This window comes from Salvia hispanica, chromosome 2, assembly GCF_029641045.1.
Source record: "Salvia hispanica isolate PSC_SH4W2 chromosome 2, Shi_PSC_v1, whole genome shotgun sequence".
Taxonomy (NCBI): Eukaryota; Viridiplantae; Streptophyta; class Magnoliopsida; order Lamiales; family Lamiaceae; genus Salvia; species Salvia hispanica.
The window spans coordinates 37,742,849-37,769,035 of NC_142693.1; the positions used below are offsets into that span (position 1 = coordinate 37,742,849).

Genomic DNA, 26,187 nt, shown 5'->3' on the forward strand with positions numbered 1-26,187 from the left:
CCAAGGGTTATGGACTTTTTGCCAAATGAGGCAAGTTGTAATGTCAAACATCTCTTTGTCCTAAAATGGCAAGAATATTATATCTCGTTGCTTAAAAAGACGTGAGCCGTCATTTGGAAAACGTGAGCCGCCGTTTGATTGGCGTGTTTATTTGATTTCGTCGATCGTCTCGTCTTGATTTAACACGCTTCTTATCCATTCGTGTAGGTATCGGGGTTCAAGGCGTGACTATTGCGCAAGATCCGAAGGGCATGGAGAGTTTATTTTTATTTTTATTTTTTTCCTCTACTCAAACGTCGAACTCGGGTACGAACTTTTGTTTGAAACTTTGTATTCACAACGGACTTTTATTAGAGTAAACTATATATTGTAATATTACTATTTTCGAACACTACTCAAAATATACTTCACAACGATTAATCATAACGAGAAGTAAAAGAAAATTAGGCGCGAAACTTATGTGTGTGTTTATATATATATAGTCCTATTAACCACAAAATATAGTCCTATTAACCACAAATCCACCCTTAAAGACCGAACTAGAGACCAAATTAGGGCCACTCATTTTTCTTAATCTTATGGTTATGATTAATTTATAATTAATTTAATATTTTATTAAATAAAAACGTTTTTTATATATATATTTTTTCGATTTTTTTAATATTTTTTAATTTTTTTTTAATTTTTATAATTTTTTTTAAATTTTTTAAATTTTTTTTATTCGATAAAAACTTGTTGGAGTAAATAATGAACTATATTCACTACATAATGAACTAAATGAATGCATGTTATGAACTTATTACTACTTCATTCAGTCATGCTATTACTTCATTCCGTTAGTTTATTACTTCATTTATTCATGCTATTACTTCATTCTATTAGTATATTACTTCATTCCGTTGGTTTATTACTTCATTCAGTCATGCTATTACTTCATTCCATTAATTTATTACTTCATAATGTGTTATGACATAATTATCTTTCAGTTGAGTTTAGGGTTATTACTTCATTCCATTAGTTTATTACTTCATTCAGTCATGTTATTACTTCATTCCGTTAGTTTATTACTTCATTCAGTCATGTTATTGTTATGAGCTTATTACTTCATTCAGTCGTGCTATTACTTCATTCCGTTAGTTTATTACTTCATTTATTCATGCTATTACTTCATTATGTTAGTTTATTACTTTATTCCGTTAGTTTATTACTTCATTCCGTTAGTTTATTACTTCATTCAGTCATGTTATTACTTCATTCAGTTAGTTTATTACTTCATTCCGTTAGCTTATTACTTCATTCAGTCATGTTATTACTTCATTCCATTAGTTTATTACTTCATAATGTGTTACTATGACATAATTATCTTTCAGTTGGGTTTAGGGTTATTACTTCATTCCGTTAGTTTATCACTTATTTAATCATGTTATTACTTCATTCTATTAGTTTATTACTTCATTCAGTCATGTTATTACTTCATTCCGTTAATTTATTACTTAATTCAGTTATGTTATTTCTTCATTTCATTAGTTTACTACTTCATTTCATTAGTTTATTATTTCATTTTATTATTTTATTACTTCATAATGTGTTATGACATAATTATCTTTCAGTTGAAGTAAATTCAGTATATAATGAATGCGAAAAATTACTTCATAACATACATTCATTTAGTTCATTATGACATAATTATATTTCACTATGCGTGAAATTCGTAAATACTGTAGCAGTGTGTAAACATACTAAAATACCCAAATAAAATCCATAAAATATAAACCCTAATATTTATGGATTCATAAATCAAACAATAACAAAAATCCTAATTCTCCTTTTCTAATTTTCAGAGAATCATCAATAGAGTGGCTCTAATACACTTGTTGAAATAATTGAGTGAACAATTACATAAAGCTCTCTATGATGATTAACCAAGAACAACGGAGAAGGAGCACAAACTGTAGAGCGGAAGCGTACCTTGATCCATCTAAGATTGAACGATGGAATTGCTTTGCAGCGGCTATGGATCTTCCAAACGATCAGAGACATTCTTCGCAATAGTCTGTCGAGAGAATACAGAGATATCGAATGTTCTTCTGACGTCTGGAGACCATAACCCTAGCTTATATTTATATTAAATATAAACCCCTTATTTTCTATTCGGTCCCTCATCAAATAGAAAATCACAAAATGGTATCTAAACTTATTTCCATAAGAAATAAATACACTTTAAGTCTAAACTAAATCTTTATTGAATCATTTTAATTAGCAACTGAAAGATAATCATACACATTAAATTAGTCAAGTGAAAGCCCAAATTACTAACGTATTCCGCACCCAATGGGACATCTCGATCAACAGACTAAACTATTTAAACGTTTTTGTTTTCAAGTCAACATTTTAAATAATTCAAAATTGGTTAAAGTGGATATTTACTGTATAATTTGAGGCGGGTTGAATTAATTTCTTTTTATGAGACGGACGCTAGCGAGTTCGAAGCTCGGGTCGATAATATTAACGCAATTTATAATATTTTTCGACAACGTCCTATGCTAATTATTATTGTTTTTATATTACTGTAGTACTTATACATGTACTCCATTCAATTGCCTTTAAAGTTAAATACTGACACTAGAGAAATCAAATTTTATAAGAAAAAGTACCTTAACAATACATACGTACTGTATCAGATATATTCATGATTGTAAATTAAATGAATGAATGGATACCCACAAAGCCCATCACCCGAAAATATCTTATACAGTACAATATTAATTCTGTCCCGACGAAAGGAATTAGGTTTACGGGATGAAAATATCATATAGTTAAAGGAGAATTTAATCATAAAGAACTATCTGAATATGATGAAAATGACATGAAATATAATTATAATTTAACTCAAATAATGGCATGGAAATAACCGATTATTGTTGAAAGGGCCGTGACTCATGAGATTTTAATTAGCGGATAATAAAGCAAATAGACATGGCTTACATCATTTAATCATCACCATCCACCGATTCTGACTCGGCTCTGACTATGACACGCCATATGCCATATGATGGTATGCTGCATATGTCCATGCACATATGCTAATGCATGCATATGCATCTAATGTACTATAGTAGTATTAAACAACCAAGCATACCACCTCTAATATAGCCATATATATCAAGGTTATCATAATTTAACTTGAACTACAAAGTTGGTGAATTATACTCACGAACTTATTTCTAGTCGTCAAATGAATTTCAGCTGCAGATTCCGACTTAAAATAAATGACGTGGAAAATTATATAACAATATTAAATGATACGTGTGAAAATGACATGGTAAAATTAAAGTTGAAGTAACAAAATCTACACATCAAAACGATATCATTTTGATGAATAAACAAATAAAAACCAATCTATCTTCTCCAATTATCCTTCCTCGCCTTACAAACTAGAGACAAAAGAACAAAAAAAAGAAGCCATTGTGATTCCTGCATAATTGCTTCGTCGAATCTTCTTCCAATATTTGATTAATGAATTATAGAGTAGTTGTCTTCTGCTCTCTGAATCGAGCTGCAATGTAGTACTAGTAATCAAGAGACACTTCTTGTGAAGTGATGTGTAGTGCCTCATATCCTGTTGCAAAACAAATCAACAAAATTGTTAAGAAATGATCCCATGCGAGCTTGGGGTTACGTAGCATAAGAATAGAAAATAAATGAATAAAAAAAATATATATAGGAGAACGGAAGAAATAAAAGAATAAAGAAAAATAAATAAAATAAAAGATAACACTCCTCCTAATACAAAGAGGTCACTCCTTCATACATGCTACAACAATAAACTGATATCTAATTAAATATAAACAAAAGAATGTAAAACCTTATTTATAAGAATTAATAAGTATAACAATATAAAAAATGAAACAAGCGCCCACCGTGGGGCTCGAACCCACGACCACAAGGTTAAGAGCCTTGCGCTCTACCAACTGAGCTAGACGGGCTATCTTTTACTATTCCATTTATAGACACTTTTAAGTAGTACAAAATCTTGAGAAATCAAAAGAGAGCGTTTAGTTGAAGTAATGAATTTATGTAATAGTATAAATATATTATATACTATAATAACTTCGGTTTTTTCTTTTTTTTGATTTCTCTTTGTTCGAATTGAACCAAAAATCCAAATATTACTAAATATTATAAAATTGAAAGAATCAAAATTCAAGAAAAAAATGTGCTACCTTATACTCTATTGAACTCGAATAACCACAAGTCATAGAAGTGATAGAGCCCTAAACTTTGGTAAAAAAATTTAAGTGATCATAAAAACAAAACAAATCATTGCTACACGTTATAAAATGTTGTATCGGTCCCTTATAAAATTAGGACAATTATATATTATTGTGTGTTGTGTCCCGTATAAAATTAGCACAATTATATATTATTGTGTGTTGTGTCCCGTATAGGGGTGGGTCGATACGATATATCGTATTGAAAACGTTGTATCGTGTTTCGTATCGAAAATATCGATATGAAAGAATTTCATATCGTTATCGTATCGAAAGTTTCGATATATCGAATTTCGATATATCGAACTTTCGATATGGATAATATCAATATCGTTATCATATCGATATTTCGATATATCGTAAGATCGATACGATATATCGAAATATCGTTATCGTATTGAATACCTATATATCGAAAAATATAATTTCAAAACTGAAAAATAACACAAAAATTAATAAAACTTCAACACAATAAAATAAATAGTTTTCTTATTAGGGTTCATATATATATTTTCAAAATATATGAATGAATTAAATGGATTGATATATATTTATAATTTTAAACTTCAATATGTATTGAATTTCAATATGTGTTGATGTATTCGATATAAAACGATATAAGGAAATTCATATCGTTATCGTATCGGAAATTTACGATACGATACCGTATCGTATCGAAAATTACGATATATCAAAAATTCGATAATTTTTCGATATTTTTCAATACGATACGAGCGATATATAATTTTTTCGGTATTTTTCCCCAGCCCTAATCCCGTATAAAATTAGCACAATTATATACTACCAAAGATAGTCCCGATATATCTTTGGCCTTAAGGAATAACATACCAAAAACTGGTTTACCTTGCCACACTGCTGAAATTAGCCACACCGTTACACCGTTACAGTGTGATAATACTGAATTAGATCATAAATAAGAACCAAATCTAATTGGTAATTAACTTATAAAGACTGAAGTAATACATTCCTTTTTCTTGAATGTCTCATTCAAGAAGAACTAATCTGTTAACTTATTCTTTCTGCACTTAATATAAACATGTTGATAATATTGCGAGATATGTTGTCCATATCCTCACCGAACCAAGGGAAAATTACAAAAAAAAATAAAAATTATAAATACCTTAATTTGTTGTCAAATCTATAAAGTAGTGGTCAAAATCAGTTTCCCATATTTATTAAGGTCAAGAATCCAAAATAATTGAACAATAATATTCAAAAAATAAAAGAAACTTTGAAAATGATAAAAAGACAATTTCATTTTACAAATATTTTAAAGTATGAGAAAGAATAAAGTAAAAATAGTGATATTTCTATTTTTAAAAATATGTAAACTAATGAGATATTCAAAAAGGGAAATTGTTCAAGAAAAGAGATTGGAGAAGTATCATATTTACCTCTTTTTCATAAGAATTTATTCTCTGATAGGAAGAATATTTGAAAATGTATTATCCCTTCTTCAATTTTAAAAATGTATCTCTACTTCTTCATCATACTACACAGTAAAAATTTAATTATTTTATTTATTTTTTAAAATTTACCTTCTTCTCTTAGAATTATATCTTTTGGAGATGCTTTTAGAATACAACAAAGGAAATAACATACTACTACATCCATCCGGCACGAGTTTTAAGAAATGTAATAAAAAGTCAGTTGAAAAAATTAGTGGAATGTGAGTCCTACTTTTATATATTAGATTTATAATAAAATGTGAGTATGAATGAGTCAGTGGAATATGAAGTCCATTACCAGAAATTGTAAAAATTGAAATGAGACAAATTTTATGGAACGAACGAAAATGAAAAAATAGAACAACTTTCAGGGACGGAGGGAGTATAACATGGTTTTTCTACATAGTACTATATATTCTAACATTCACATATTTCAATATTTTGCCTTCTTATGTTATGAATGATTAGCCAAAAGAGAATGGAGCAGAAAATAAACACTAATCCATAATTAATTAGGAATTAATTAGGATAACAAACTTATTAGCTATTGTGAAAAAAAAATCTTATTTAGTTATTGTGAAAAAGTGACATTTGTTCTTTTATCCGGTAAAAAGTGACAGAAATGTGACATTAGCAAATTGTCTGGTCAGCTATATGGAATTGCAGTATAAAACTATGTGGTTATTACACACTATATTATTCAGTTGTTTATCAATAATTTGTTCTTCATTCTTTACGAGGCACAAGTATAAAAAAAATTTAAATTTATTTTTTTAATATTAAACCTAGCTTAAGTAAAACATAAGATTAAACAAGAATACAAGATTGATGGAAGAGAATTATTGCATGATTGCATTTAAAAAGGAATTAAATAATTTCTAAAGAGGATAAATCACGCAATAAAGTTTTTTTCAATTAATATACAGGAATAAAAGAACATGTTTCAATTAACGGAAACTCAACAATCATCGGATCGTGGCCTCCGCCTATAAATACATCCCTCTTGATTCCCTTACTTGGCTTTCTCTCTCATCTCGATCCCAATTTCCATTTTCAGATTCACAATAGGGTTTATCACTCCACCATAAAATCCCCAAATCAAATTCAATTTCCCCCCAAAACTGCCAGCTTCAAAGCTAAAACCCTAGAGTGATGATTCTTTCTCTCTGTCTCTCTAGGGTTTTATCACAATTGAATTCAATCCCGCTCTAAAAAAATATTCAAATTTGCCCAATTCGAAGACGGCCCTGAAAGTTATATCAATTGTAAGTGCTCGTAACTCTGTTGCACGCTGATGCGTTGATTTAAGCTCACGTATAGAGATATATATAGCCACATTCTGGTTCCCCCCTTCTTCAATGTTATTCCAGCTTGTGTCTAGGGTTTATCTTGATTTCTTTTTCCTGGAAACGAGTTCCTGAATTTCTCGTTATTGGTGGGTTGGATTATCTAAGTTCTGAGTGTTTACTGAGGTTTTTGAAGATTAAGAACCCCCTAAATGATTCTTGAATCTGAACATGAGCGATGGAGGTGAAGCTGAAGGCAGGCGAGACGAACACAATGATTCAAATATGCGATTTGGTGCTGATGAATATAGTCGAGCAATAGCAAGGGTTGCGATGGCTCAGATATGCGAGGGCATTGGGTTTGAGGGATTCAACGAGTCTGCTCTTGATTCACTTGCTGACATTGCGATTAGGTACGTCTGTGAATTAGGTAAAACGTCGAGATTGTATGCGAATTTAGCTGGTAGGATGAGTTGCAACATCTTTGATATCGTTCAAGGGTTGGAAGACATGGGCACACCCCAAGGATTCACTGGTGCTTCAGAGGTTCATTCTGACTGTGTAGTGAGTTCAGGTGCTATTAGAGAGATTAAAGAGTATTTAGAGACGGCTGATGAGGTACCATTTGGTCAACCAGTGCCACATTTTCCTGTGATCAGTGAACAGAGAATGATACCTAGTTTCTTGCAAATGGGGGAGACTCCAGCTTTTAAGTGTGTGCCACCATGGTTGTCTGCATTTCCTGATCCCCACACGTATTTACAGACACCTGTTTGGAATGAGAGGCAATCTGACGCCCGTACTGATAAGATTGAGCTAGCGAGGCAGCATAGGAAGGCAGAAAGGTCTTTGTTAAGCCTACAGCAGCGGCTTATATGTAATGGATCATCAGTGGCTACAACATCTGATGAACCATATAATGAAGAAAATGGGTTAGAAGTTAATAACAATGGGAACCTGATTTTTGAGAATCCTTTGGATGCTGGGAAAATAGTCATGTCAAAGATTAGCATTCCCCCAAAACTTTCTAGTCAAGCTCACACAGAAAAAAAAGTTTCTTTGTTGGAGACATTTGCTCCAGCCATTGAGGCAATGAAGGATGGGCTTGAATCTGGAAGTGATGGTGAGAATACAATTCCTGAAAAGAAGGCTCCTGTATTTTTAGAGCTCAAGGGGGGTAAGAAATTATTCGGTGAACCATTGGATTTGAGGATTCGAAACAAGGCTGTGGGAAGAGCAGCTTTGTGGTTTGGTCATAATGGCGAAAATGATGACAAAAAGAGGAGGGTTGAGTTTATACTGCGGCAATCCTTGGAAAACCAGCAGGAGCTTCCTCAGTAGTAAATTTGTAGTTCCTTGAACGACATTAATGGCTAATGTTCAAGAAAATAGCAGTTGATTAGGTTAGTCAAACTCAAAACATACAGTAGTTTGTGATTGTGTATTTGGTGGTAATCCATTTAGGAACGGAACCCAGATTAAGACGTATTCGAGATATTTCAGGTCCCTTCCAAAATCATTGACATTATTTTTTCATGAATGAGATTGTAGCATTTTATTCATTCTCTGTGTCTGCATTTATCTATCTCTCTCTGCACACACACATCTACATATGCATATACATTTATCTCTTTCTGGTCTCCCTCTGTTTTGCATTCTGTTTCTTTGATTTGGTGCTTGTGGGGATTTAAAATGTGATGTGTTCTCCTTTTGGGAGTTTGGTGGCCTTGTTCTTGAGGATTACACTTGAAGCTGCTTTTGGAATTTCACAGCATTGAGTTATTGATTGGAAACGCTAATATTGTGAACTTCGAGAGTTAAAAGCTATAGTAGATTAGCCTCAAGACAACAACTGATTGATTATCAAGTCCTGGAATTATGTACTTTGTTTAATCAGCAACAACACTGCTAATCCAGTAACCCATATATTTTGTTCTTATTTGTGAACTTCAGGTTTCTCATTTCTTTGTCAGTCAATGTGACTGTATATTACGTATGCTGGATGCTCTAAAGCAAATGAATTGTGGTGATAAAGTGTGTGTAAGTTACAGTACACGATAAAGATACAATTACATGATAATGATATTATCGTCAGACATGAGATAACATTTGTAGCAGCTCACTTGCTTCACAAGGTAAAGTTAATACACCCTTTTGTTCAAATCCAAATTCTCTTTCTGCTGCTTCCAGCAACCTGACAAAAGGAGGATATGAAAGCAAGTGCAACCCCACCAGGAACTTCTTCGACTCACCATTGCCACAAGTCACAACTGAGAAATGACCGCTCTTGGTGCCACAACTAGGCATCCAAGACCTTGTTTCCCTACTGATGAGGTAACAACTCAAATACTTGGGCAATTTCTTTATGAAATATTTGACCCTCGCAATTAAGATATTATTTCTGCACCCGAGCCTCGAATATTTTCGCCTCTCATTCTTGCTCGTCTGCATTCTTGGCTTTTTACTAGTTGATATACTGACTGTTTGGTTTCACACCCTTGCATGATTTATCAAAGGAACTTTGGTAGGAAATATATACTTGGAAGTTGAGTAGGTGTGGATCTATGGGTACCAGCAACTCTTAATATTATTATTATCATTGTTTCCTTTAAAGAGGTTGCTAGAACCAAGCTCGTGCTTTAGAAAGAAACAAGATGGGTATGTATGTTGCCAGTGGAAGAGACATGTTTGTGTTGATCAAGTTTTGGTTTCACATCAATAGAAATTCCTTATCTATTTAATTGCCCAAATATCAGGAGCAGCTCTACTGTTCTAACATTGACAGGATTCACTTATGCTCCTTTTCTTCTTCAGCATGCATTCAGCTGCAGACGTATTTAAAAAATGATTGGTGAGAGATAAAACAATCATGAGGGCCCTGTTGGCGGGGGCTGAAAGGAACGGGGCGAGGGGGAGGAGGAGACAGCCATGTCGATGTGGTGCTCTCGAGAGAATGTTCGTGGACTTCCTTCGACATGAAGCATTTAAGAAGTGAAGGAACAGTGACTTTGAACTATACGCCAAAAGGATGCATGAATGTAGCATGAGTGATGTCGCAATTGCGTTTATGGCAATGGCTAACTGCCAACCTGGCCCTCTTTATGAGTAGTTATGGCCATTGTTTGCATTCTCCTTTCCTTTTCTTTTTTATTTTATTTTTAATTTTTTGCTTTTCCCCCTCGAGTCTGACTTGTAAATGTGCATTTAGACTAATTTCAGATCATATAAGTTGATTGATGTTGGAAGAATAATGAGTGCGTTTTAGGTAGTCGACATATCGACATATCGTATTTGGCTGCAAAAGCCACAAATGTACTGATTAGTGCAAGGTTAAGTTGAGTAACTTAATTTGTGATGTGAAAATGACTAATCGAGACAAATTAGAAATACTAAAACTTAATAATAATGAAGATGGATTAATTTTGAGGGATGAACTAAGACAAAAGTGGACTATTTTTCAAGATGGATGAAATACCATACATGGAAATGACTTAATTATGATAAAGAACACTGATTAATGAAAAACTTACTCAATTATGATGGAATATAATTTTAGAATTATCGTACTTGTACCGCAGTCTGCGTGCAATACACAAATTCCCGATGACTAAAATAACCTTGTTACTATTTTGATGAAATGCGGAGTATTAGTAAACATACAATAAATCAGCACTTAGTAAACACTTTTTCATCAAGGAGTAGATTTTGGCATCGATTATCTATGTAATGTAGCGAAAAATTACTTTATTCATCTTCTGTGAAGATAATTTCTGCAAGATAGAATCTGCTCGAGCTATCTATAAACCTTAAGACAAAAACAAATGCCATAAAAGAATCAGACCAGCACACGCCCACAAAAAAGATTCTAACTTTGCATCAGACTCTACTAGCAAACAAACATCCTTGTTTCATCTCACTCAGATGAAGCCAATACCTTCTTGTTTCAGTAAAAGTAACATCTGTTTTCGGTTACTTTTGATCCCTAGATCTCACTATTAACCAAATGCAATGGTGCCTCTAATATGATCAGTTCATCTTCATATCAATACCCAAAGAAAAAGCTTTTCCACGATGATTGAAGATCATGAAATCCAGATTGAAAGGCAAGGCAACTACCCTGCTTGGACAGAGAAAGAATGGTGTGTTAGTAGGTTCAAGCATGTTCAGCTTCAAAAAATGAAGATAAGGGAAGTTTTCTGCAATAAAACCTCATCAAGGACTAGTTAATGCAAATTCATGAAAGATAAAGCTCAAGTCAATAAAAAGCAAATTAATGGAATGATATTCGTTCACATGCTCTTACCCTGTTATGCATATGTTCTTCTAATTACCATTTGGACATATAAGGTGCACTGTGTAGCTCGTATTAAGTTGAAATACTAAAGGTCAAAAGATAGCAAAGCTGTGGGACAGTTTCCTTTATAAAGCACATCCAACCTTCAATTCTATCATTTTCTATCTCCAGCCCACAGGCAAAATGTAGGTTTTCTACATGGGGGTGCATTAAGCCTCTTTTGGTGTATGCTAACAACATCTTAGTGGAGAGCACATAGACGGGGAATGAAATACTATGATAGGACACGACGTCTTCATCTATATTTATGTTCATTCACAGACAGACATGATATGCTTACATGAAGAGTCTGAAATACTATTGTTGAGGAGCTATATCCTACCAATCTCCATCAATCCTCATACTTACATCCCTAGTCTTGTGAAAAATGCTGTACATCTACTATTTTCTCAGCCCAACCAAATACCCCAATACATTGAATCAACAGACCATCTGCAATTCAACCTAATCGCCAATTATTATAGTATAAATCATCACATACAATATTCTTCAACCATAGAAGAAGCAGCGGATGTAACACCAGCAACCAAAAACAATATCAATGGGTAAAGAAACACTTAATAAAAACCTGTTCTCGTCTGATTGAGGGAGGATCGACAAGAATTTGCCGGGCACAGTTAAAGCAGCCCACAAACAGAAAAACAATCCTGCAACTAACTCCACAACTACCTGTGAATTAATCGAAATTACAAACCTAATTAGTGGCAATAAACGAATTATATGCATATAAATACGAATATGGTGAGGTATAATAGAGGAAATTACAGTGATCGGTGGCCCCGTGAACTGCTCTTCAGTAATTTTGAGCAAAGATCTATCTGAAAAAATAGATCAAAAAAATCAGAACGAGTATTCAGATTTATTGAAAGCAATTGAATACGCACACTGAATAGTGGAGTAGGCGGCGTGTGCGAGAATCAGAACTCCGACGACACCGACGGCGTGAGAGAAGCCCATCTTTTTCCTAAGAATCTCTCCAAATACTTGTGATCCAATCCAAACGATTCTCTAATTTTTGGGGTATTCATCAAAAACACTATATTTAGATAAATTTTAGTTAGTGTTATTTTTTCAGGTTAATCTATCCTGGTATGATTGATTTAAATCTATTTGAAATAATGGTTGATATCGACTATATTTTTTGGCCTTTTTGTATTTTGTTTTTTATAGTTTTATTCGATTTAATTTTTGCTTTTATATTTTTTAGCTCAAAGTTATTTGTACAAATTTTCATTCTCTATAAATCTAATTTTAACAAAATTTCGTTTTATGCAAGCATAGCTTTGTTTTATGAATATTTATTATTTTGTGACTATAGATGATTAAAAAAATCTTTGTTAGGGATGCAAGGCGATATACTTATAAAATAACTAATTTTAAAATTACAATATATTTCTAATCTCGTGCTGCTACACGTAGCACGAAACATGCAATATTGTAAACACTAAATATAAGTATACATTTATAGAATTTGTATATGGATTTACACGGTAGCATTTTAGTTATACATAAATTGCATTTTTTATTGTTGAGTTTTTCATTTTAGACATATACTGTTTAATTGCATTATATATGTAGAGGAATTGCACTTATATATAGTTCATTGTGCATGCAATCTGCCTATAACTAAAATGCAATTTGTGGAAATCCATCTACAGCTTCACAAATGTATATTGCATTTGAGTGTTTACAATATTGCGTGTTTCGTGTCGTATAGCAATACGAGATTAGAAGTACGTTGCGACTCTAATTAAAATGTGCCCTAATGCTCTCCTATAAAGGCATATTGCACATAGTATTAGCACATTAAATTATTTTCTTACAAGGGCACTTTCTTCATTGATTTGTGGTTATATTTTTTTAAAATAGGAGTATAAATAAATAAATAAAAATTATTGATAGACAAATGAAAATATCAAAATGAAAAATTTATTGATATTTTTTCATTGATACACCGGCAGACTATGTATGAAGCCTATCAATTAGTGTAGTAGGAGTATTTTTTTTTCCACCGGCTTCTTTTAGCGTGTGACAGTTTTATGAGAAGGCATGTTCCATTAATAGAACAATTTATACAAATACGGAGTACTAAATAATTGCTTTATAAACCTCCCTAAGTTAATAACCTAAATTTGTTGCACTGTGAGTCACATGCCATTAAATATTTCAAGTTTCAACTAATGATATGATAATTATATATAGTTTCACTGCGACTGTTGAATGAAAAGTAATACTCAGGTATTTTGTACTTTACATATTTTAAATATTTTTATTCAAATACCTCCAAATTATTAAGTTGTTTCATATCTTACACAATATATTATGTGTACGCCCTTTATGATTTTAGATACCAAAAAATTACTACATGAAATATGCAAAGTGTAGATCACAAAACAATAAAGTCGGTGACTATTTATAAGTACAAATTACTACTAATAAACAGGAGTTGTACAAATTTCTTTTTAGCCGAAATTTGAGCGTCTCATAAATTACAAATACTACCATTTATTAATTTCAACTAGTTGTTAGAATTAGAAATATTTATACTCCGTACTTATTTACCCTGCGCAATTAGAATAATTCGATATGATATAAGAAATTTATCACTCGACGTACAAAATTAGTAGTGAGATTCATTATTGTAGATAATTATTTTTGAAGAAAGGAGCAATATTGTGGAGCCTATCTCTTTGACAATATAGTAATACTATAAAACATTCCTTATTTATATGTAGAGAATGAAAATTTAAAGTGAGGGAGTAAATTAACACACTATTGTTTTCAAATGATTTTTGGAGTTGAAACCGTACGTAATTTTGAAATGAAACACCAATTTGTATTTCAACTTTTGGGAATTATTTCACCCAACCACTCACTCTTCTATTTTATTTTATACTGTGATAGTATATTTAGTTGATTTGATTTTAAATTGCATTCAGTAATTTGATTTATATCACAAGTTTTAAAATTTACCAATTACTATTGTTGGTTTTTGGATTACAAGATAAATACTAGCAAGATGTAATACAACCCAAAAAAGGAATACAAAAAAATAAATTGAAATAAAAATTACGAATCGAAACAATAATCGTAAATATGTAATTAGTCGAGTCGAGGAGTCCTCTTTCCGCAAGACGAGATACGCCCCACTAATTCTCTGATTGGCGTGTCATCCCCAAAGATAATACGGCTTCGTCTCTGGTGAAACAACACCGCAATCAGCATAGCTCTGGCAAACTGGATGGAGGCGAGACCAGAACTTCGACAGAAGAACAATGCACAAAAGAGAGAGGGAGCTTATGAATAACAGATGATAACCGTTGGGCATTACAAGGCGTTACGGGAGCTGCAAAGGCTGATCCTGGACGAACGTATCGAGACACATTGTTCGTCTAGGTTCGCTCACAATGTGGACTTTATCAAGTGTCAGCCAGGTTGGTTTCATTGCGTCATACTGGCGAGGTGTCATTCAACTTGGCTCGCTGACGTGGAAGCGTTGTTGGTCTACCTCGGGTCAAGCCCAAGCACCGAGCCCAACGACCAGGCCCAAAGACCAATTGCCAACTCCAACTCCAAGTCCAAGGACACATGCGTCAAGGCTCGCGGTGGCGCGCGTGTGTGAGCTCAACAACTCATCTTAGTCCACTATAATACATATAATAACTCTTCTTATTAAATACTAGTACTAGTTTAATAAGTTGTCACTTCTAATGTAAGATAATTAACTCTCTTCATTAATTCTATTGCTTATCTCATAGCTCATTTAAGTAGTTCGCAATTTTGCCCAACTTTAATCCATTATTTCTCACACTGAGAATCGAATTTGAGAAAATGAATATATCACGATCATCTTCTCCGAACATAGATCGACGCTATATCATTTAATTTCACAAAATTAAATATCTTGTTAAATTTATTTGTTGGTCAAAACCCTTTGATCAAACACATTTGCATCCCACAACAATTGTGTAAAACTTAAATATGAATATTCTGATTATTTTATAAGGCACATTATTTTTATGATTTCAATATTAATTATGTAAGATAATGAAATGAAGAAGAATAAAAAGTGAAATTGGTATGCCACATACCAAAAATAAGGCCATAATATGAAAATAAAAATTTGATAGTAATATTTATTGCATCACATATTATTGTCAATGGTTATTAACCACGAGTTAATAAATATTCCATCAAAGAGGTGGTGTGTATATATCTTGTTTTAATTTCTTTTTACTATTTTTTCTTCCCAAGTTCAAAGGCTTCTCCTATTATTTTAATCTTTAACTGCAGTTGAACTCCTTCATCTCGGTTTTAATTTTCCCTTTAATTTTTATTTTTCTTTATCCTTTTTGGTCTTTGTTGCTATGCAATCTCCCCTAGGTATGCAATCTCCCATGATTCTTTGTGCTTTTTTCTTTTCTTGTTTCATGCACATTGGAAGCAGTATGAATTTTGGTTTCTGAGGTTTTTGTGATTTTGGGTGATAGATCTTAGGGTTTTTTAATTGAATCTATTTTAGGTTTTTTATAATTGAATTGGTGAGTGGAGTATGTTTGAAGTTATGCGCTGACTTGAATTGAAGTTCAAATTCTGTTTTTTCGATGCTATGTGATTTGAATTTTGCTTCTTGAAACTTGTTTTAACTGTTTGGTTATTTGGATGTAATGTGTAAACCCTATATGCTCCTTATAATCATGAATATACTTGAGTTCAATCTTTGTTGGTGTTCCATTCCTGATTCTACTGCTATTGGGTTACCAATTTTGATGTGGGGTGTTATTGGATTTGCCGGCAGCATTTAAAAGATCAATTTCTTTGTAATTCGAGTTGGTTCATGTTTGTGAGCTAGGTTTGAGTAGTTAATTCTGCTTTGTATTGAAAGAATTGTGAATTTTTAGGTGGATTTATGTGGATTCTTGGCTTGTGGGATTTCTGATTGCATATATTATTTGATATTTTGACATGTTATGTATGTCTAGATTGCTCACGGCTTTTCCTTTCTGGACCATTAGCAATTTTAATTGTCATTTCCTTGTTTCAACCAGGCACTTTCCTCTGCGACCAGCGTTATTAGAAGTATCATACTAGACTCGCAATCTGAAGATGCTTGAAGGATTAGCATTTGTGTGATGAGAAAAATATTAAAATGGTGACACCGGCTTCATTGGACTGTGAACTTTGTCTTTGTCCTGATAATCTTGGAAATAAGGATGGGAATTCTGGCATGCCATCATCCTCACAGGAGCAAGCTGGTCCGCAGATGCCTGGTACTGTTTAATCATTTTTTCTGCTCATTATATACAGAATCAAAGGAAAAATGTCTATGCTGATTGACTTTTATTGGTATAGTGAAAAAACCGACAAGACAATGGGCTGCTTGGACCCGTCAGGAAGAAGAAAGCTTTTTTGCTGCATTACGTCAAGTTGGCAAGGCAAATAAACGATACCTACCTAAATTGATTTGGAAATAAATGTTTTTTCTTCCAATGGATGTATTCTGACAATGGAAATGCTTTTTCTTGCAGAATTTTGAGAAAATCACTTCGCGTGTCCAGAGCAAAAACAAGGATCAGGTGACTTAGTGGAAATACATCTCGACTGTTACTCATATCATATCCAACTTTTCATCTCATTTTGATTGATGGCCTTCAGGTCAGGCATTACTACTATCGACTTGTCAGGCGCATGAACAAGTTGCTAGGCCCAGAACTTTGCCTTGATGCCAAAGACTCAAAAGACACTAACACTGCAATGCTTCGATGGTAAATATGAATTTTTTGTTGTCTACTTTCCGCATTACGTGCATACAAATACAAACAGGTTTTGGAGGACTTCTCTTTTATTGTGTCAATTTTCAGTCACAATAAGTTAATTTACTGGTTTAGTTAAATGTGTAATAGGAAGTAGTTTTCCTGATTGTCTACCGATTTGTGGTTCTTTGCATGATACTTAATGTTTCATATCCTGAATGATGCTTTACTTCTGCTGGATGAACAAACTGCAGATGTTATTTATGTTACATGAAAATCTCGAGCTGTTTTTGCACCCCCTCCCTTGACACATGGTTTTCTACTTGTGAGCTTTATTTGGTTTTTATTTACATTCTCTCTTTTCTGGTTGTGTCAAACATTTCCGTCTTTCTCTCTCTCTCTCTAAATGTCAATCTCCAAACTGCCCACTTTGGTTGCAGGTGGTCATTGTTGGAAAAATACAGCTGTAAAGCTTCTAAGCTTCATCTAAAACCTAGAAGATTTAAGATATTTGTGGAGACTCTGGTTAGTTTAAGACTGTTGATCCTTCTTTGTTTATGAAATAAATTGTGGAATGTGGATATGTTTGGACATAATTTTGATTGATCAAAACTTTACAATGCAGGAGAACCAACTTTTGAGGGATCGGAAAAAGAATACTAAAAAACGACTGTCTACTGGAGAAAATAACACTTCTGTACCAAACATCACAAATCAGGTCAGAGCATCCGGGCATGACAACCGTGCTGTAAAAGTGGTTCTTCTTGACAGCCAGAACATTGAGAAAGTTGGAACTGGAAAGGGGTCTTTGTTTAAGCGGCATGCCAATATAGGAATGAGCCGTACCAACTGCAAAGGAGACCAAGCTGCTGTGAAGACGGTGAAACATCGGCGGAAAAATGGTAATTGGATAAATTTATTGGTTTCAACGATCATATCTGCATTTTAGTTCTCTTAATTTTCTATTGGTCATCATTCCAATTGTGCGTATGTTTGCTTTTACACGCCTCTGTAACTTTGCTTATTTTCTGTTACTAGAATTTTACATTTTGAAGTTTGCATGATAAGATATCAGTTTCCTGTTTAACAAGCTCCGTGCAATGCTTGGATCTTGTTGTGTGCATGCAGCTTTTTGATGCGAGATTTCTGGACAGAGAATTGGCCATGGGCCTGATGTCTTAGTTTTTGCCTTTACTTTAGTTGGTAACTGCATATGTACTTTGCAAAATCTGTTTTGAAGGCCTTGCATCAGTTGCTGCATATAAAAGATGGGAGAAAGCTGCCATTGCTGGAGTTTCATTGGTGGCCGATGCTGCTGAACAATTGGAACGGGTGGATACTGATAAAGAGACTGAGTATCAGGAAACACCAGGTTGTGTAGTCTTTTCCTTGAATTTAGTAATATAAGAGTGTGAATTATAAGAAATTACCTAATTGAAATTGCCTATCTGATTTCTATGTATTTTTAGGTCAAGGTAATGCTCAACTTGTTGGTGAAATGGCACGCTCTCTACAAACATCTGCACGAAGCACGCTCAATGAAGACAACAGTCAGAACCCTGCAAAGCTTAAGCTTCAGTTGTTTCCAATTGATGAACTTACTCAAAAAGACTTGGAGAGGGTAAAGTTGAAAGGAATCTGCTTCTTAATCATGCGGTTCATTTTGAATAGTGTCAACAAAGGTTGAGGTGTATAATGTATTTAATTTTGCAGAATCATCATAACCCTTATCTGGAGCTTACTTTGAGTACACGGAAGAAAATATCATCTGTGGTGGAACATCTCAATCGCAAGTGGGGAAACTCAAGGTTGTTAGACTTAGATCAAGAGCTAATGCTTTTTCCTTACTGGGCACAGAAAGAAAACCTAGTGGGGTATCAGAAGTGGACTAAGGAATCTACTCTGTGTGCAACTGATGTATATTACCTAATTGGAAGCCCTCCAGTATTCCGCCTCAGGTATTCTTTATCCCTTTCTCCATCTGAGGAATCGTGGTAGCTTTAGAAAAATGTACTCCATTTGATTTGATTTGATTTGTCATTTGAGCATTCTGCTTGAGGAACTGTACTATCCGAATGGACATAGTGTAACAGATTTTGTTTGTTGTGCAAGATATGGCTGGTTTTCAAAAGCCGAGATTGAATCTGCAACTGCTCAAGCACTTTCCTATGCTAAAATTGATGGGGCAAGAAAGCAGAATGCTGAAACTAAGAACCTAAGCAGTTCGTCTGATTACCAGACTGCCTCTGTTGAACCAATTATCACTCTGACTCCCTCCGAATCTACTCCAACTATAACAGTTGCGTGTGATATCCCTGTATCCTGTGTTAATACATCAAGATACTCGGATAGCACTGCAGTTGCATTATCACCTAGAAATGCAAGTGGAGATTTGATACATACTAGGCAAGTTGAGAACACGGTATGTCTGCATGTTGTGCTTTCTTTCTCGTGATTTGGATGCTTATACTAGGAGTGAAGTCTTGCAAATTTTTAACTATCTGTATTCTGCCTTTTCATACTGTAAGTAAACTATGGCGCTGAATTAATGATTCTGGGATCTATTTTTATCGCAGAAGGATATTCCCATGTCTGCTGGGGAATGGGCTGACAGTCTTACGAACATAAGTATGGGAGAGCTGCTATCTGAGTCAACTCCAGACACAGATGCTAACTGCAGTAATTTTCCAGGATCTCTAGGTTTAAATTGTCAGCAGATTCCATTCAGTTGCGACTCTTTTGATGCTGCAATTGCTGCTCACATTTTTAAACATCAAACCAAAGTCCACCAGCAGGGCCTTGCATCTCATGCACCTTCCATCTTTGATTCTGAAGAAACACGAGATGCCTTTTCTTTCCAGAAAACTAGTGCTTTCTTTCGTGAAAACCACAATGCAAGTGTGAATGGTTTCAAAGACACCTGTAAACATCCTACTATAACCAGACCTTCTGTATCTCAAAGTGAAGTTGAGGTTTGATTTTGAACCACCGTTCCATCAGGCTAACTGTGCACAATAATAGCACTAACCTGTTCAAAAGGGTTCGTGGTAACACAATTGCTCATCCTGCAGGAATTGCCTGGAGCAGAGATGGTGACTAATAACCACACTTGTGAAGACCTCGTGGACGAATGTGAATCTGATAATCCTATAGAAAACTCCACTAAGGATTTCTCTGGGCTCACAGATATATATTGGGTAAGCTTTTTATGATATTTTGTCATGTTATTTCTCAGTTTAGTCTCAATGGCCATCCACTGTTCTTATTTTATTTTGTATTTTGTACTCTCTTATTATCTTCTAATAACTTGGCTTTAGAGAGGATCCCATTTAGTTTTACTATGATGTCTAATCGAAGATGTGTCCATGCTACAGCCCGACTCTTTAGGAGCATTAGAGTTGGACATACCCTCGTGTAGATACCAAAGCAACGATCTAATTCTTAGCGATAGCCTCGGTGGTTTGAACCGCCTGATAGCTAACAGTCTGGACGCATTCCAGAGCTGCTCTTTCTTTGGCTCGGAGAAGAAAGAAGCTGCACCCAAAGCAGAAACTAACCAAAACGCTTCCTTCTCGGATCTCAAAATTGGCAGTAAAGTTTAGAACTGTGTCAGAGACGAAAAGAAAAACATAACTGTAATCTAAAGCTTGTGTTGTTAGGTTATATGCCGCTGTATAGAAATCTCATAATATCTGCAGAATTCAGGACTCAGTGGCATGTTGCTCGGTGCGTGCTTCTTTGTTATTGTACAAAAACGAAACTAAAAATTTGGTATATATTTTTATGTGCACTGACTATATTTTATTATTCATTTGCTTCATCATCGAAGTTTATGATAATTTTTTCAATGGATCAAAAAAATCCACAAATTAACATACTGAGAAAGAGAGTTTATGCGATCTGAGTTTTCTTTAGTAACTAAGCGATCCGGTTTTCTCTTGCCATTTAGAAAAAAAATGACAAAGAAAACCAAAAATTGAGTTTATGCTTACACTCGACTCATTACATTAATTTACTTGCATTAGCCCTAGTCTAGATGTCTCTTGGAATGGCTGCGTCGCGGGTGCATGGTGGTGGTTGCTTGTGGCATTGGACTGATTCGTATCATTTACCTTCTTAAAATTAATAAAAATTTCTCTTATTGGTTTTCAGAAAAATTTAAAAATATATTATTTTCATATAATTGTTAAAATATTAATTATTCTCCCAACCTTTTGTTATTGACATGAATGAACTATGGTATGGTTAATATTTTTATAAGTTTCTTTGGGTTCAATTCTTGTCTTTGATGTGTTATTACATTTGTTATTGGAGAGACGTTTTTAGTAATATAATAAAATCTATATTTCTAATGTTGTATGTATGTAGCAATTAGGTTAATAATTATGAAAACTAAGAAGTTAGATGAAAACTTAGACGACAAATTTATGAATCTTGTTTATTTCAACGATAGGAATTGTGAATGGTGACTAATGTTGTACTTATTTAGCTATTAGGTTACGCATTTGTAGGATTGTTAAACTAATGATTATTATTTTCTTGCTATGTGTTTACCTAATAGTTTAAGGTGAATCAAATTGAAAAACGAAAAACCTAACCGAAATTTGAAATTTCAGTTTGTGAATAAAGTGTGTATTATGTATATTTTCTGTGTATAGTGTGTGTATTTTTTGTAAAATTTGTGCGGTGTGTGCATTTTGTGTATAGTATATGTATATGTTTATTTTGTATATAGCGTGTGTGAGAGTGAGCAATGTGTGGAGTACAATGTTTTTTTGTATAGTGTGTGCATGTGCGAATATTGTGTATAGTGTGTGGATTTTGTGTATAATGTGTGTAGTGTGTGTATATTGTGTGTATTTTGTGTACATTGTGTACAATGTGTGTATATTTTTCTAATGTTTGCAGTGTGTATTTTTTGTAAAATGTGTGTAGTGTGTGTATTTTTTGTATAGTGCGTGTGCAATGTATGTATTTTGTGTATAATGTGTATGCATTGTTTGTAGTGTGTGTGTTTTGTGTATAGCGTGTTAAGAGTGTGCAGTGTGTGTATAGTATGTGTATTTTTATGTAAAGTGTGTGTGAGTGTGTATTTTGTGTACAGTGTGTGTGCACAAATTTTTCGAATTCAATTTCAATTCAATTATTTCATTTTACTAAACATAGGATTTAGAATTGAATTGGACCTTCCAATTCAATTCAATCAAATTCCAATTTCAATTCCAATTCCAATTCCGTATAACAAATGGAACCTAAGGAAATTTGAGTAGCCCTCGTAGTGATATGCTAGGTCCGTACCCGGAGACAAGATAACATTTCGGATGGGGCCATTTTGCCATCAACGATTTTGCCAACGACGCTTATTTTGTGGTTTATGCATCTGTCCCTACCCACAAAGTAAAAGTAAAAGTAAATGTAAATGTTTTATCACCACACTTTTTTGACTACGAAATTCCCTCATGTTTTACGTGACACAAAAACTCATAACACATGATATATAATCGCCCCCTTTATTGATAGCTAATATTTTTATTTTGCCTTTTATTCCATAGTATTTTCTTTGATGAACACATATGTACTAGATGTTCAAAACCAGATCCCTTACCTGTGTATCACATTTATTTTAAAAAATATATATTTAGTTTATCACTTTCAGATTTTAAGAATATATTAGATGCTATATAGAGAATATGGAAAGCTATTATATATATAGGGATGTAGTAATAAACTTTAACATTTTACAAACGAAGTGTATTAATATTGAAAGCTAATTATATGGAGTGTATTAAAAAGATCAAAAACTGTCTTGTAACAAAATAAAATTCTGGTTAGAAAATCCTAGAAACTCAAAAGCCTATTGTTTTCTATGGCTAAAATTTTATCCTCTTTCTAAGTCATTGAGGTGATGCTAAAGGTCATGAATGTGTACTCAATGGTCTAAAAACATGACACCACTACTAGCTGATGAACGAAAATTATGGGTGAGATCTTTTCGTGTTCAAAATTTGTTAATAGGATGCACATTCTATAAAGTAGACATTTTTGAGTGAAGCAAGTTATAATGCACCATTAATAAAGTAGGACATAAATATAAGAAAAGTGATTGAAGTATTGTTGATAGAATATGTGGGAAAAAGTTACCAAAAGTTAAAGTGTCTCCTTTTATTACGAGCCATGCCAAAATAGCAAAAATAGTCTATTTTAATAGGATGCATGGTCTATAATTTTAAAAAATAAAAATCGCAAACTTAAACAATTAATGATATGTATAGCAAAATCAATATCGAATTAAGTCAAGGCTTCATAAGGTTAATTATAAAAAAAATCGACAAGAAAGAGTCGTTTGTCTTTCAGATATTGTTTAATCGCTAGCTTTTCGAACTCAACCCAATCAATAACAAATTACTACTATATGTTTATATCTTATAGAGTAGTACAATTTATTTAGAGAGTAATAAATTTTAGTTTATTACAAAATGGAATGTGATCAAGATTGATCAATGATATCAAGATCTATTGTCTCCTGCTTAGACTGATAGATCCAAAAAAAATTACTATATCCTCAATTCAAAAGAGAGCAATGAGTTTGAATATAATGTTGATTCAAAAGGACTCCCCTCTGGATCCAGGAATAGCGACATGTACTAAATGTCTAGTCCAAGCCAAGGAACTTACGCCGAAGAGTCCTGACAAATGACTTAAATATTGTTAAGAGCCCATTGGTGTGAAAACAAACAAGTTTGTGACACTGAATTGGACTTCCGATAGATAAGAGAAAGTCGGAAATATCTTTTATCTCATACTACTCTCCCGATACATAATCAAATCTTCTGAAAAAAAAATTCATATCGAATTCGAAGTACCTACAAACTCTAAATATTGTACAAATTTTAAACTTTGATCTGGATCGTTGGAAAATATCAACAGATGATAAAATAGTAGCAACAAAAAATGTCAACAGTTGATATTGTGTTGAAATTGTGTTGACATTATATTGACATTGTATTGACATCAAAATCTTGAAATTTTACAATGTGTTGACACTGTGTTTCCGTTGTGCTGATACAATATTGAAAAGTTTAGAATTTATACAATATATGAGTTTGCATTTTATCACTGCCCATTATAAAATACTCTCTGTTTATATATTATGAATATACGATCATTAGAAGAGAATAGGGAAAAGATAAACGTACATAATTGTACATGTACATAATATTTTAAAAAATTTTAGATTTAAGTGAATTTAATTAAAAATTAATTTTGTTATTTATTGTAATATATGTAGCAATAACAAAGAAGTGATATAGAAATTTTATGTCGAATCGTAGCATGATTTCGACTATGATTTGAATTAATATACAATATTTAGTAGAAAATATATATTTTATTAAATATACAAATATTTAAGTATAAATTTTAAATCTTTCTTGAAGTGTTGCAAAATGATTAGTATGAAATTTATTTTAAATCAATTAATGTTTATAAAATGATTTTCAATGTAAAATGTTTAAAAAAGTTCGGTTATGTACGTACGTATACGTACGTTTATCACTGCTCTTAGAATAAAGAGTGAACAGGACAATTGCATTTGCACTTCCAAGTTTATTAGCACCAATAGTACCCGGACAATAAGGGTAATCACGTTTTTTGTCCTTTTGCATATTTTTAGGATATTTCTACCATTTTTCAATTTTTTTTAATCTTTAAAGGCATATTCATGATTTTACTCTTACTTCTTTATTCTACAAAATCATTTTGACTTTTCTTATATTTTGACCCTTAATCATATTTATTGAATTATATGAAAAGAAATATTATACATTATCTTGTATAAGCCAAAGCAATTTGCGACAGCTTATTATAAATGATGGTGTCAATTTTTTTTAGACAGATATAAAATAATTTTTGTCAAATTTATCATGAATAGATCTAGAGAATATTATTCATGTTAAATATGTTTATAAGGCCAAAAAATTATAAATATTAAATGGTCAATAAATAAATAATTTGTACAAATGATAAAAATTTAAATAATCTATAAAAGTGAGAGAAAGAGAGTAAAATAATAAGAGAAAACAATGGACATATACGGCCTTAAATACAAGAAAATTGAAACGGTTGAAATTTCCTAAAAATGTGCAAAAAGACCAAAAACATGATTATCTCCATTGTCCTAAGTACTAATAAAATTTAACAAATACTGTGAAAGTGCAATTGTCGAGAGACCATTTATATTGTAGTTCATTGTAGAATAAAAAAAGGATAAAGTTTTTGTCAAATTTTGACTTGTTCCACCATCTTTAAAATTGAAATATTAAATTACAAATTTTCAATTTTTTTTAATTGTCTATGTCATTTTTAATAATGTTCGAAATGACGTATTTTATTTAATAGTATAATATATAAACTTAATTTTTATAATAACCAAAAATTTGTTACTCTTTAATTAAACTAGTATCAGACTTGTGCGATACACGATTCATTTTATTTTATTCACTTTTATTTAAAATAATTAATTAAATAATATTTGAAATAAAGTAATACAAACACGCATGTTGATTAGTAGAACATTGTTGGATCTCAATTGTAAAGAAAATTATACATTTAATATACTATAATTTTTTGAAAATTATAATTAAATTATGTTACTAAAATTAGCTCGTAAATGTTGATTGATATCTTATACTCCTACAAAAAAAAACTGCAAACACACATCAACAACATATAATTAAGAATTTATATGTATAGTTCATTAGTGAAACAACGTCGGCAATCTCTCAATTTTCTGTAATTGGAAATATATTGTTGTGGCAGCCGAGTTCCAGTCTCTTGCCATTGAAGTTGCTGGGGGCACCATCCTACTATTTTAAAGTTTACTTGCCTATCTTTTAAGTCAATAAGCAAACCTTCTTCCTTTTTCACGTCAATTTTTCGACGATAAACTCTATGAAGCTGTGACTTAATTCCATATTCATTTTGCTATACATAGAATTAATTGTTTAAGCTTGTGATTTATTAGTTTATGAAAGTTACTCCCACGTGCCATAAAAA

At 32.7% G+C, this 26,187-nt stretch overlaps 2 protein-coding genes, 1 non-coding gene and 1 pseudogene across 13 annotated transcripts; 2 read left to right on the forward strand and 2 right to left on the reverse strand.

Moving 5' to 3' along the window:
* Window positions 1-3,913: 3,913 nt before the first annotated feature.
* On the reverse strand, window positions 3,914-3,986 carry TRNAK-CUU (transfer RNA lysine (anticodon CUU)). The gene has a single exon. It is a non-coding gene; the product is annotated as a tRNA-Lys (tRNA).
* A 2,714-nt stretch (window positions 3,987-6,700) lies between these two features.
* LOC125201972 (transcription initiation factor TFIID subunit 8 pseudogene) lies at window positions 6,701-10,277 on the forward strand (annotated as a pseudogene). Of its 9 annotated transcripts, none has more exons than XR_016135196.1 (4): window positions 6,702-8,529; window positions 8,980-9,066; window positions 9,217-9,360; window positions 9,841-10,277. The product of XR_016135196.1 is annotated as a transcription initiation factor TFIID subunit 8 pseudogene, transcript variant X6 (transcript). The 9 variants fall into 9 exon arrangements; XR_016135198.1 differs by having other exon boundaries at window positions 6,702-8,429; XR_016135199.1 differs by lacking the exon at window positions 8,980-9,066 and having other exon boundaries at window positions 6,701-8,429.
* Window positions 10,278-10,755: 478 nt separating this feature from the next.
* LOC125201974 (membrane magnesium transporter-like) lies at window positions 10,756-12,451 on the reverse strand. Its single transcript, XM_048100283.2, has 4 exons — window positions 12,265-12,451; window positions 12,146-12,198; window positions 11,949-12,049; window positions 10,756-11,143 (listed from the first exon to the last, which is right to left on the reverse strand). Exons 1-4 carry the CDS (start codon window positions 12,335-12,337, stop codon window positions 11,053-11,055), a joined length of 318 nt encoding a protein of 105 aa, XP_047956240.1. The 5' UTR covers window positions 12,338-12,451; the 3' UTR covers window positions 10,756-11,052.
* Window positions 12,452-15,616: 3,165 nt separating this feature from the next.
* LOC125194421 (TSL-kinase interacting protein 1-like) lies at window positions 15,617-20,940 on the forward strand. 2 transcript variants are annotated; one of them, XM_089064072.1, is made up of 14 exons: window positions 15,617-15,763; window positions 16,429-16,650; window positions 16,733-16,815; window positions 16,909-16,956; window positions 17,036-17,145; window positions 17,574-17,658; window positions 17,759-18,035; window positions 18,374-18,505; window positions 18,603-18,754; window positions 18,847-19,091; window positions 19,246-19,555; window positions 19,710-20,105; window positions 20,205-20,330; window positions 20,508-20,940. In XM_089064072.1, the coding sequence occupies exons 2-14, from the start codon at window positions 16,530-16,532 to the stop codon at window positions 20,733-20,735; spliced, it is 2,313 nt and encodes a 770-aa protein (XP_088920198.1). In that variant the 5' UTR covers window positions 15,617-15,763; window positions 16,429-16,529; the 3' UTR covers window positions 20,736-20,940. The 2 variants fall into 2 exon arrangements, with proteins under 2 accessions (XP_088920198.1, XP_088920199.1); XM_089064073.1 differs by lacking the exon at window positions 15,617-15,763 and adding an exon at window positions 15,820-15,921.
* The last annotated feature ends 5,247 nt before the right edge of the window (window positions 20,941-26,187 follow it).